The sequence below is a fragment of the Canis aureus genome, chromosome 8 (assembly GCF_053574225.1).
Source record: "Canis aureus isolate CA01 chromosome 8, VMU_Caureus_v.1.0, whole genome shotgun sequence".
In the NCBI taxonomy this organism is placed as follows: Eukaryota; Metazoa; Chordata; class Mammalia; order Carnivora; family Canidae; genus Canis; species Canis aureus.
In genome coordinates, this window is record NC_135618.1 from 27,753,243 (window position 1) to 27,765,904 (window position 12,662).

General features: G+C 38.1%; 1 protein-coding gene across 2 annotated transcripts in view; it reads right to left on the reverse strand.

Moving 5' to 3' along the window:
- Positions 1 to 12,662, reverse strand: part of SASS6 (SAS-6 centriolar assembly protein) — a 42,997-nt gene extending 30,335 nt beyond the window's left edge. The window contains exons 1-7 of one of the 2 annotated variants that reach the window (XM_077905589.1): positions 12,046 to 12,662; positions 6,112 to 6,172; positions 4,077 to 4,156; positions 3,620 to 3,724; positions 2,299 to 2,470; positions 1,321 to 1,386; positions 366 to 485 (exon numbers count right to left, since the gene is read on the reverse strand). In XM_077905589.1, the coding sequence (XP_077761715.1) occupies positions 366 to 485; positions 1,321 to 1,386; positions 2,299 to 2,470; positions 3,620 to 3,724; positions 4,077 to 4,156; positions 6,112 to 6,172; positions 12,046 to 12,593 (1,152 nt within the window). In that variant the 5' untranslated portion in view covers positions 12,594 to 12,662. Of the gene's footprint in view, positions 1 to 365; positions 486 to 1,320; positions 1,387 to 2,298; positions 2,471 to 3,619; positions 3,725 to 4,076; positions 4,157 to 6,111; positions 6,173 to 11,013; positions 11,572 to 12,045 lie in introns of those variants that run through there. The other variant, XM_077905590.1, reaches the window with a different exon arrangement.

Below are 12,662 nucleotides of genomic sequence, written 5' to 3' on the forward strand. Positions count from 1 at the left end.
ATGAACCATGCTGTCATGTTAAGTGAAAAAGTTACAATCAATATATACAGTAGGACTTCATTAGCATAATATAAAACCAAAACCTACTATATGTGTACAAATATATAATTTACATAACTCTAAATGTATAAGTATAAATATTTATAAAAGACATTATTTACATACAAAGAAAAAAATCTGGAAAAACACATACCAAAATATTTATAAATTACCTCCAGGTAATAAAACTTTTAATGAGAAACATAATTTTTAACAGACTCCTGTAATGTTTGAACATATTAGAGAAAGCATATATTACTTTTCAAACTAACATAATGACTAACAGCAACAACAAAATAACTTTCTATTTTCTTTAATGTTCATACCTGCAAGGCCTTTTCTTTCTCATTTGTCAGTTCCTGGGAATGCTTATTTGACAATGCAGCTGTGTGTGATGCCCATTCATTCTGTAACTTATCTAATTCTTGGATTTTTTCTGATAATGTCTGTATTAGAGTTCAATACAAAATATTAAGACAGTTTTGTGAATTTTATTAACTAGAACACAGCAGTATTTACAAAAGATATTAAAGAAAAGGAATAAGAGCTTTCTGAAACATACTCAAAGCCTTTTCCTACACAGATTTTTTAATTTGAGGAAATCAAGATTGGAATAAAAGAATTTTAGAGCTAACATGGCCCAGAAGTCAAGCCTTACTATTTTTAACCTTTAAGTTAAATCTGGCTCTTCACCACCCAATCCTCCCCTCTGACAAGAAAGCAAGCAACCCCAGGTAGAGCAAGTCCATCACATGGGGTGGTTCACTTATACACATAAAACCTAGTAACATAGGTTTCCTTGATGGGCTATGTTTTGCAGGATAATTTCTACCTGAAGCCATGCCACTTATCAGATACCTCGGTCTTCAGTTTCAAGGACTAGGGGCAAAAAGGTAGTAGCTATGACTGAAATGACAATAAGCCTATTAGAATAATTCATAACACATATGGAAGGGAAAGATTTAGAAGATACCAACTGAAAAGTCATTTTAGACAGGAGTGAGGTGCATAAAAGCAAAGAACATGTGGTAGGTACTATATATTATTTAATAAAGACCTGGAAGGAATATGTCATATAATGAAGGTAACAGAAATGTTTGGATGGATTAACTATCAGAGAAAGCATCAGATTAAGATAATTTACTGAAAGAAGAAAAGGCAAAAAGGAGAGGGAATTAAAAAGTAACATGCTTTAATAAACAAAAGCTTGGATAGGATTCAAGAAGCAATTCAGAACCAGTGTTTGGAGGACTTACAAAGACAAAATGAAATCTGGATTACCTTTTGTGTGAAATTCAGTTGCCTAGTAACATCATCTAGTGATTGCATCAATGATAATTTTTCTTCCTATTTATAAAAATATAAAATCACAGCTTGTAATTTAATCATCTGTAGCTGTGCTACTCAAAGTATAGCATCAGCATCACCCTGAGAGTTTGTTAAAAATGCAGAATTTCGGGTTCCACTTCAGACCTTCTGATTCACAACCTAAATGAGCAAGATCCCTAGAGGATCTGTGTACCATTAAATTTTGAGATGCACTCACTAATCTATAGCATTTGACTAAAAAGACTTTTAGAAAACTATGAAGAGGCAACCCAATGTTGTTTTCTTTCTCCATATACCTTATAAAATTAAAGAGCACTTTGTAATTTTCAAGAAACTTTTATATCTTTTTCCTCATTTGAGATAGTTATAAGAGGGTAGTAGATATTTCCATACTTATCTACCAGCTGATGAAACCATGATACCAACAGTTTAAGTGACCTGCCCCAGATTATAGAAAATTAATAAAAACCATGGGACCTAGTTTTTCAATTTTTAGTCTAGTTCTATCCCCACTGTATCTTGATCAAATGGAAGAAAAAAATTACAAAATAAAAATAAATTTCTTACATATTATAGAAACTTACTAGACATCTTTAAAAATACTTTATTCTGAAAAACAAAAGTTAATAACAATATAGCTCTTGAGTGACTTATCGGAGACTTTTGGTACTTATTTTTAAAAGAGTAAGAATTTGGGATCCCTGGGTGGCGCAGCGGTTTAGCGCCTGCCTTTGGCCCAGGGCGCGATCCTGGAGACCCGGGATCGAATCCCACGTCAGGCTCCTGGTGCATGGAGCCTGCTTCTCCCTCTGCCTATGTCTCTGCCTCTCTCTCTCTCTCTCTCTCTCTTTGTGTGACTATCATAAATAAATAAAAATTTAATTAAAAAAAATAAAAATAAAAATAAAAGAGTAAGAATTTAAATCTTACCTTACTACATTTCAAACAGCCGGCCAGAAACTTCTTTATTTCCACATCATTTCCAGGTAAAAGTTTTAGTGAGAGGTGTGTGAGATGCTTAAAAGGATTGGTTTCTACCACATTTAAAAAGGCAGGTGAGTTATCCAAAATAGGTGCTGGAGAAACTAACTGTAACAAAAACCTTTGAAAAGAAAGTGTCACAATGTAACAACATTTACAAGATAGTGAAATTCTCCCATTGAATCATAAGCTCCAGGGAATCATCAATGATTAGAAAAATCAGGAAAGGGGTCATATTATAATCATAGGATCAATATAAAAGGACTCCCAAAGGTAAAACTGGATAAAACTAAAATTGAAAAATTGAGCAAGAAACTTAAAAAAAGACTCACTGAAACACAGTGAATACAAATGTTCATGAGTTCACAATGAAAGATGAAGTAAAAAATTAAAAACAAACCAAAAACCTAAAGGAAGCACGAAAGTAACTAAAATACTCTAAAAATTGACAATTTTTTTATTTTTTTATATTTTTTTATTTTTTATTTTTTTGACAATTTTTTTTAAAATTGACAATTTAAAAGAATTAAGCCTTATCCTTTCCTGTGTGAATTTTCAGAGTAATCAAATAGCCCAAACTAATGAGGAAAAGTTCTTCTTTATTAAAGAATTAAACCTAATAAATATAAAAAGAATGACAGAATTAGAAATGCATTTTATAGTTCCTAACAAAATAATTGGTTCAAACAACAATCTGAGGGCAGCCCCGGTGATTCAGTGGTTTAGCGCTGCCTTTGGCCCAGGGGCGTGCTCCTGAAGACCTGGGATCGAGTCCCACATCAGGCTCCCTGCATGGAGCCTGCTTCTCCCTCTGCCTGTGTCTCTGCCCACCTCCCCCATGAATAAATAAATAAAATCTTTTAAAAAATTAAAAAAAAAAAAACACCAATTTGATGAAACCAAAAGATAAAAGGTAAACTAACTTCACAATGATCAGGCTTTAGCATCACACAAACATGAATATATACACACAAACACAAAATCTTATTCTTCTTATTCAAATTCATCATAAAATCATATATACTTGATGCTGTTAAATATTTCAGATAGTTTTAATGACCATGTCAAAACATGAAAATTAAGAGGTAAATATTCTGATCTTAACCATGATTCCTTAAAATTTGATATTTAATAGAGCCCTAAACTCCCGTTTTAAAAATAGACAGGAGTACTTCTAACATATTAGAAAATGTTTTCCCATCAATTTGTCTTATAAACAAGAATTTGTCTTGAGAGAATTTTAATGATGTAGTGCTCTCACGAGACTTACCTTGGAATTTCTTTGGCATGTTCTTGAGTACACTGCTGAAGGAGATCTATAAATTTTTGTGGGAAAGCTAAGAAGTCTACCAGAAGGCCTTGCTGGAATTTTAAACTATACAGAAAAAAAGAGATTTTTAAAAATTTAATTAGTATCTTTAATTATAATCAAACCCTGAAATATTCTTTTTTTATTTTATGAATACCCATTATAATCAAGAACTAGAGAACTTTGTTTTTATAGAATTTATTCAATGGGAGGGAAAAGATCGCTATATTTCACTAAAGCTCCAAATTTCTGAGCTGTTTTAAGCAGAACTCTGAGCTGTATTATATCATAAACAGTCCAGTGTTCTCAAAACATCCACATATTCCTAATAGGCTGATTTCAAAGAGAATAGTATCCATACATTAACAAAACGTACTTATTTCTTAGATCGAATATAAAACAGAATAAATTTAGTTACCTCTGAAAATCTTCCTCAGATATAACAAGGTTATATAGAAAAAATGGATCCGTTTCATCAGTCAGACGGATAACTAAATCCTAAAAGAAAGATTGTTATATTTTAAGTTTTCAAAACATCAGGCTTTTAGAGTAATATCTTCCTTCTCAGAAGTGAAATTATCCAATAACAACAATGTACCACCATTATACTTCAGATAACTTTGTTCTCTGGTGCTGCTGGGTTTTCATTAGTCTTTAAGAGACTTAAAAATCTTACACACTAGTAGATATTCTGCTCCTTGAAGCCCATGTGGAGGTTTATAAAAAGTAAATGCTAGGAGTTGAAAGCTGAGGAATACTCTCTTATTAGAGGCTTAGGAAAATTGAGACCCAGTCCTTGCTAGACTAAAATCTGCAAATGACAAAAATATTCTAACAGTGACCATATGATATTCAACTACATTTTCAGTTTCCCACAATTAGTTGTCTGATATTTCAAAAGTGGCAATATATCAGCTGAAATGACAAGCAATCATCTATCCCAAAAAAGGAGCATTTGTGTCTAAGGCAGAGGACGGGTATCAAGTAACATGTTGCCAGGGCTTCTTCCTAAGGGCCTATTCTCTCCTACTCCAGGTGGCCGCTGGCATGGAACCCCATCTGTTTCAATTTCACGTGAAGCGAGCATCTTTCATAAAGACCACTTTCCACATAAATTTGCAGTATGGCAGGCATCACAGCAGCTAAAGCTGACAGAGAAATTATGTACTCTATAGAACACTGAGGTAAAGAAAGCAGCCATAGGAACAAGATGATGGAGGCTTAATGAAGAACTAATAAGTACTCAAGCTAAGAATAAGCTCCCCTTTGAAATAAAATCTACTCATGGCTACTGAGGAACTGCTAGGGTCCTAGAAAAATCTAAACCTACTTATGGGTAGAGTTCGAAAATAAAAAGGTACAGCAGGCCCAAGGAATAACATTTAGAAATAGAACACATAATCTGTACTCCAGAAAATGAGTAATCTAGGTATTTGCTTTGCCTTAGAAAGTCCTGTTCTTAAAACACCTTCTACTATCAGATTTTTTATAGCATCTTAGGGTGGATTTCGAAAAGTACCTCAGTAGCAGGTCCTTGAATACTATGTTCAGGGAAAGCTGGGACTCAGAGAAAACAGAGGCTGTATTTTTTCGTCATCTTTTCTGCATCCATATCACTGCTACTGACTCAGTCTTTTGAAGAAATCATAAAGGAGGGATCCCTGGGTGGCTCAGTGGTTTAGTGCCTGCCTTCCGCCCAGGGTATGATCCTGGAGTCCAGGGATCGAGTCCCACATCGGGCTCCCTGCACGGAGCCTGCTTCTCCCTCTGCCTGTGTCTCTGCCTCTGCTCCCCCCTCTCTCATGAATAAATAAATAAATCTTTAAAAAAAAAATCATAAAGGACTGATGCTTCAAATGCCTCCCTGCCAAAGGCAAATATTCAAAAATACCTCCCTGCAGTGCTTCAATTCATTCTATCCTCACACATACAACATGAAATGTCATTTCTACAGGTTAGCAATACATATTCTAGCAATCTGTAAGTGCAATGGGCAAACCTACCCCCAGTTCTTCCAATTCCCAATTCTTCCTGTATGCTTTAGGAATAGATGATATGGGGGCACTGGGTGGCTCAGGTGGTTGGGTATCTGCCTCTTGATTTCAGCTCAGCTCATGATCTCAGGGTCAGGAGATCAAACCCTGAGATGGGCTCTGAGCTCAGTGCAGAGTCTACTTGAGATTCTCTCTCCCAACCTCGCCCTCTTTCCCTCCCCCTACTCTCACACACATGCACTCACTCGCTCTCTAATAAATAAATAAAATCTTAAAAAAGGAACCTCCTAGTCATCATCTTAGTAGACTCTACCACCCTACATTTGCAAGTTACAAACGGCTCAAAGTTGAGTATAACAATAAGTTTTACGTTATTAAAGAACAAAAATAATTATATAGTACAGAAATTATATTTTCTTTAAAAAGAAAAAAATTATCTCAAAAGAAATTAATACCAACCTTTCTGTGAACTGGATTGGAAACTGATTGTAGTTCAATGCTCACTCTAACCGTTATTCTCCTGTATGAAAAGATATACCCAACTGTCAGAAACCTTCATGTGGAATGTCACCGTCATTTATATTAGCTGAAGTTTTCTGTCTCAAGCTGCAAGATCTTCAACAAGTGTTCCCTAATTATGAACAGATATGAGGGAAGCATACTGAATTTGAGGTTTGTTCTTCCACTAGTAAATAAACAGGTTTTTAACCAAAGACTGTATTTTCCTCTCCTATAAAATGGGGTTGTTGTGAGAATTAAATGAGATAAACAATGTGGAATTCCCATTACTAGCCTGGAATATAACCTACTGCCCTGATTCTAAAACAGCATCTATGTAATGGTAAGCCACACAAACTATCAATTTAATAACTACTTTCCACATTTAAAAAATTACCAACTCAAATGATCAAACTGATTTATGAGAGATTCTATTTGAAAAACTTAAAATGAGGGATGCCTGGGTGGCTCAGCGGTTGAGCATCTATCTGCCTTTGGCTCCAGTTGTGATTCCACGGTCCTGGGATCAAGTCCCACATTGGGCTCCCTGCTTCTGCCTCTGTCTGTCTGTCTCTCTCTCATGAATAAGTAAATAAAAATATTTTTTTTAATGAAAAATTTAAAATGTGAGGCCGTATTGGAATACGTGGAATGTTTATAATAAAAAAAGTAAGATAACATATTCCCCTCCCTTATGCATTCACAAAATCCACCAACTACATCTGCTCAATATACTCCCTATGCAATATATCCACGAAAGTACTGTCAACAGCTTATTATCTCCAAAAGAAACCATAGCTTTCCACATTCTCTACTGTATCTTAAGAGAGTTCCATATCAGACAGAAGCATATAAAAGATGCTCATAACAATTAATCAAACTGAGCAAAGATAATCTAAACAATTGAGGGAATAAAGGAGAGGGTGGTGAGAAAACATCTCTGCACACATGTTCTATATTCTGATAGAATTAAATAACAAAGGCCTTTCTCTGATGTGAAGGAAACAAAAATAAACAAATAGAATTTGTTCAATTTTAACCTCTTCCAAAAATGTGTTTTAAATTTTTCCCACATTTTGCTACTCATCTACTACAGAAGTAAAAAGTATTGAACTAGCAGCTGAGTCTTGATGGAAAAATTGGGTAATAGTTGACCAAGGCTAGATTTAATCATCCAGATTTTTTTATGCTCCAACTTACAACTTTTATAATGGCTTAAAATATGTCATTGTAGTTAAATTTCCTATCGAACACATGATCAGATTCTAAATCTCAGTATGACGAGGTTATTGTATGATAAGGTTACCATAACTTCTGTTATCTGAAAAGGAACAAGCAGCATTGGCAAATACCCCAGATAGGAAGAATGATTTTTAAAACAAGAAAATGTTTTGTTTCTATTTTTCTATTATCTAGGACAATATATGTGAAACAGATTAGATTTCTACTCTAATTCTACTTAAGTGTTTTTTTTGGGGGGAAAAAACTTACAATTCCCTAATTTGTAAGGTAAGTGAATTGAGTTAGGTTTGTGAGAGACTTTTTAGATCTATAATGTCATTATGTTTGGCTTTTGTCTTTTGAAGTTTTTCTAAAACATACTGCCATGACACTGCAATAAATAACCTTTTTTTTAATAAACAACTTTTTTATGGTGATAGACACTTTCAAAAGTCTTGTCATACTTGATAAATTTGTTTTTAAAAAAAATCAAGAAGTCATTTAATATTCTTTAGATAGCACTAGAAGAATCACTATATATTTTAGAAGCATATTAATGATATTGTTGCATATATTCCAAATGTCTATAATGTATTAGCTTTGGGAGATAAAAGGAGGAGGAAAGGCCCATAGATTCAACTCCCCCCCCTCCCAACTCTGTCCCCAAAGTATCTTGTAGAAAAGCCTGAGTTTTCGGGAAATATAGTTTCTGAAATCACGATCTTATTTTCTCCGTTTTAATGGTTGTCGTGGAAACAATATAAAACAAATCAATAAAAACCCATAGAAAATGCTATTTCTCAAAATAAATGTCATACTCTGAACAATGCATTAATTCTCATAACACCCTCCCTAAGATTTGGCATTAGCAGAACTGGATTCTAGCCCACCTCTGCCTCCTAGAAGCTGTGACCTGAACCTCTCAATTCAAACAAATAAAAGCTACTCTAAACCAGGTAATATGCTGGATGCTAGGGATACAAACAGAAATAAACATGGTCCATGTCCTCAAATTCAGATTAAGCAACTACTCCAACTTGCTTCCGATTGTATTTAATGCTTTAAGAAAAGGAAGGGAAGGGCTACTAACACCGAGCACCTACACTACTGAGTACCTACATGGTGCTTTACATAAATCATTTAACAATAATCTAAGTAAATGAGTGTCTAATTAAGGAAGACAGAGGTTCTTATAAAGAATTTGAGGTGCACAGTTACAATCTTTTTTTTTTTTTTTTAATTTTTATTTATTTATGATAGTCACACAGAGAGAGAGAGAGAGAGAGAGAGGCAGAGACATAGGCAGAAGGAGAAGCAGGCTCCATGCACCGGGAGCCCGACGTGGGATTCGATCCCGGGTCTCCAGGATCGCGCCCTGGGCCAAAGGCAGGCGCCAAACCGCTGCGCCACCCAGGGATCCCCACAGTTACAATCTTAAAGTCACCTTACAGAACTCAAATTAGATCTCAGATCTTTCACCTACACTATGCTATCTAATAAATGAATAAGGGCAATTAATTTCAACTCAGGCAACTTTGAAAAGGTCCTTATAGAGAAGGAATTTAGACAGATCTTGAAGGTTATGAAAGAAAAAGCATTTGAAGCAGGGAGAAGAGCAGGATTAAAGGTATGGTATTGAGAAGAGTATCAGGTACATTCAAAGGATAAGTAGTCTTGTGTGACTAGTACATGGGGAGAAGAACTTACAAAACAAAAATGAAAAAGCAGGTTGGTGTCAACCATGGGCTTAAAATTCTGCATTACTTCCCTCCAGAGTTTTCTGAGTTATCTTCCACTGAAGTATCTTCTTCTTTATGACTTTAATTCATTGATGTCACTTCATGCATTAATCACACATTAATAACTCATGTTTAGTGAATGCTTATTATGCTTCAGGCACTGTTCTCAGTACTTTGTATGTATTAGCTCATTTCATGCTCCTAATAATCCCATAAGGTTGATAATTTTAACATCATCAATTTAATGATGAGACACAGAGAAAAAAAAGATTGTATAAAATCAGTCAATAAGTGACATTTATTGGATTTAAACCCAGATAATCTAGCTCCAGAGCCTGAACCCTTAACCTGTGCTATGCTGCCTCTCCAAAGTAGATGTTTGTTTCTTCTATTAAAGTGTGAGTTCCAGGGCGCCTGGGTAACTCAACTGGTTAAGCGTCTGTCTTTGCCTCAGGTCATGATCCCAGGGTCCTGGGGGCTGAACCCACATCTGGCTCCCTGCTCAGCAAGGAGCCTGCTGCTCCCCCTGCTTGTGTGTTCTGTGTCAAAGAAAAAAATAAAAATCTTAAAATAAATAAATAAAATAAAATGTGAGGTCCTTGAGGCCCAGAATGAATACTGTTTTTGTTGGTGTTGGGATGCAGGGGAATAAAGAGAGAGGACGTTAGATAATCTCAGCATGTAGGACAATTCCTGGTACACAGTAGGTATTCATAAATATTCGTTGAGTTGAACTAGCCTTGAATATTTAACTAAAGTCTGGATTGCTTTCTCTGAGTCAATGGCCAACATATTTTCGGTACAGGGCCAGACAGTAAATACTTCAGGCTTTGCAGGCCATAAGGTCTGTCACAATTATCCATGGCTGTCCTTATGGCAGGAAAGCAGCCAGACAATTCTTAAATGAGAACCACTGTGTTGCAATAAAAACTTTACTTAAAAAAACAAGCAGAAGGCCACCTGGCCCATGGGCTTGTTTGCTGATCCCTGCTAGAGGTGATAGAAATATATCAAAGGTCTCTAAACAAGAGGAGTAAAAAGGTTGATAACGTGTTTTAACATGCTGTGATGACAATATAACAAAATGGAGAAGAGCTAGGAGTTCCAATACTGGAATCAGAAATGATGCTCCCCCCTTTATATTTCTATAATTATTCTGGAACAGTACTATCCAACAGAGGTACAATGGAGGCCACAAATATGAACCACATATGCAATTTTAAATTTTTTAAAATTTTTTTAAATTTTCTAGAAACTGGGCAGCCCCTGTGGCAGAGCGGTTTAGTGCTGCCTTCAGCCTGGGGTGTAATCCTGGAGACCCGGGATCTAGTCCCATGTCGGGCTTCCTGTATCAAGCCTGCTTCTCCCTTTGCCTGTGTCTCCGCCCCTCTGTCTCTATGAATAAATAAATTTTTTAAAAAAATTTTTTTTCTAGAAACTACAGTAATAAAAAGGAACAGCAAATTAATTTTAATATTTTCTTATATATCCAATGTTAAATATAAAGATCTCCAATGTTTATGACATACAGAATATATATTATGATATGCAGAATATATATTAATTTATGTCCAACATATTCAAAATAGTGTCTTTACAATCAACATATAAAAATTGAGGTATTTTATATCCTTTTTCATAGTAAGTCTTCAAAACTCAATGTATATTTTACTCTTACAGCACATCAATTCGGATTAGCTCCATTTTTGTTTTTTAAGATTTTATTTATTTATTCAGGAGAGAGACAGAGGCAGAGACACAGGCAGAGGGAGGACCAGGCTCCGTGCAGGGAGCCGGACGTGGGACTCGATCCCCGGTCTCCAGGATCAGGCCCTGGGCTGCAGGCGGCGCTAAACCGCTGGGCCACCCGGGGATCCCCTCAAAGGTCCAGCAGCCGGATTACTGGACAGAAGAAAATGACCAATTCAAACACCCTCCGCTCCCTCCACACGCAGCTTCTAGTTCGGGTGTCATCTCACGGCCTGGCCCGCGGATTGATGTTAGACCTAATTCTGAGCTAGATGCCAGCTTCCCGGTCCTCAATGAAGCAATGTCTTCATTTCCAACGTCACATTTCCACACCGTTTAGTTCTCACAGGCATTTTCAGTGGTGCCCCTCATGACCGTGTGCGCAGGCACCTTATGTCGGTTTTACGAATGAGGAAACGTGCGGGGAGCAGTTGGCTACTGAGCGGCGGGACGGAGAAAAAGTCGCAACCCCCCGACTTCCACGCCAGCCCGTGAAGCGCCAACAGCACCAGCCTCTTGGTCGAAGCCGGAGTTCTGCGTTTCCCTGGGAGCCGGGCCCTTCCGCGGAAGCCCCGGGCCCAGCAGGGTTCTGCCAGGACGCAGGATTTGTTAAATGAACGAAATTCCTAATTTCCTCTAGTGTTTTTAGTCCATTAAACGTAACTTATTTTTAGTAACTAATGTAAAGAAAAGGCACAACGCTATAAAAAAAAAAAATTTTTTTTTCCCGAAGCCTAAACCTACTTCCAGTATAATTCGAACAAGAGCGGAAGAGGGGCTGGGTGGGAGCCAAGGCCAGAGTTTCAGCGCCGGCCCCGCCGTGAACTCGCGGTGTGCCCTCACGTAAATTATCTCACTTCTCCGGACAAAATCAACTTTCTCTGTCAAAAAGGCAGAGTAGAACTATAGTCTCCACGATTCAGTTCAGAACGAAGTTTTGGTGTTTTGTTTTTTTTTTTTTTTCATGAACTTGATGCGGGCCAGCTTTCCATTTCCTCACACCCTCCCCTCCTGTGTCCTCAGCAACCGCCACCTTGCGGGGAGAGGTCACTGTAGGTTCCAGAGGGGCCTCCGCGCGTGTCGGGGGGCCGCCGCGCCCACTGGCCAGAGCCGCCATCTTCTCCCCCCACCCCCTTGGCCCGACCCCAACCGCCACCCGCGGGCGCCGGGTACTGCGGAACCTCACCTCTCCTCGCAGTCTTTGCATTTCACCTGCAGCGGGACCGGCTCTTGGAACAGAACCTGGCTCATGTTGGACCGCGGCCCCTGCCAGAAAGCAGAAAAGTCCAGCAGGCCCAGCCCACGGAACCAGCCTAAAGGAGTCCGGGTCCTGCTAAAATTTGAGTTTGGCGCTCGGCTTCCGCTGAGGAGGCGGGGAAACAGAAACGGAGGGAAGGCGCGGGGGAGATTTGGACCTCGTCCGCCACCGTCCGTTTCTTCCGGTCTTGCAAACGATGGTGGGAGGGGGCAGTTCCGGGTATTAACCTGCGTGGCCGGACCCGCGGCAGCCATATTTGTTAAGGGAAGGGGACCCGAGGGCAGCGGAGAACTTTTCTTGTCTTCATCGGATGCTTGGCTCCTCCAAACGACCCCTGAATTATGGCGGCTTCTGCGCCGGCCCCGCCGCGCACGACTGACTTTCCGGCTGAGGGTCGATGCAGTTACTACGTGGAAAAGAAAAAGCGGTTTTGCAGGATGGTGGTGGCAGCAGGGAGACGATTCTGTGGGGAACATGCTGGAGCCGCGGAGGTCTGGTATTGCTCTACCCTCTGGAGACTTGGAAATAAGTTTCTTGGTTCGGCA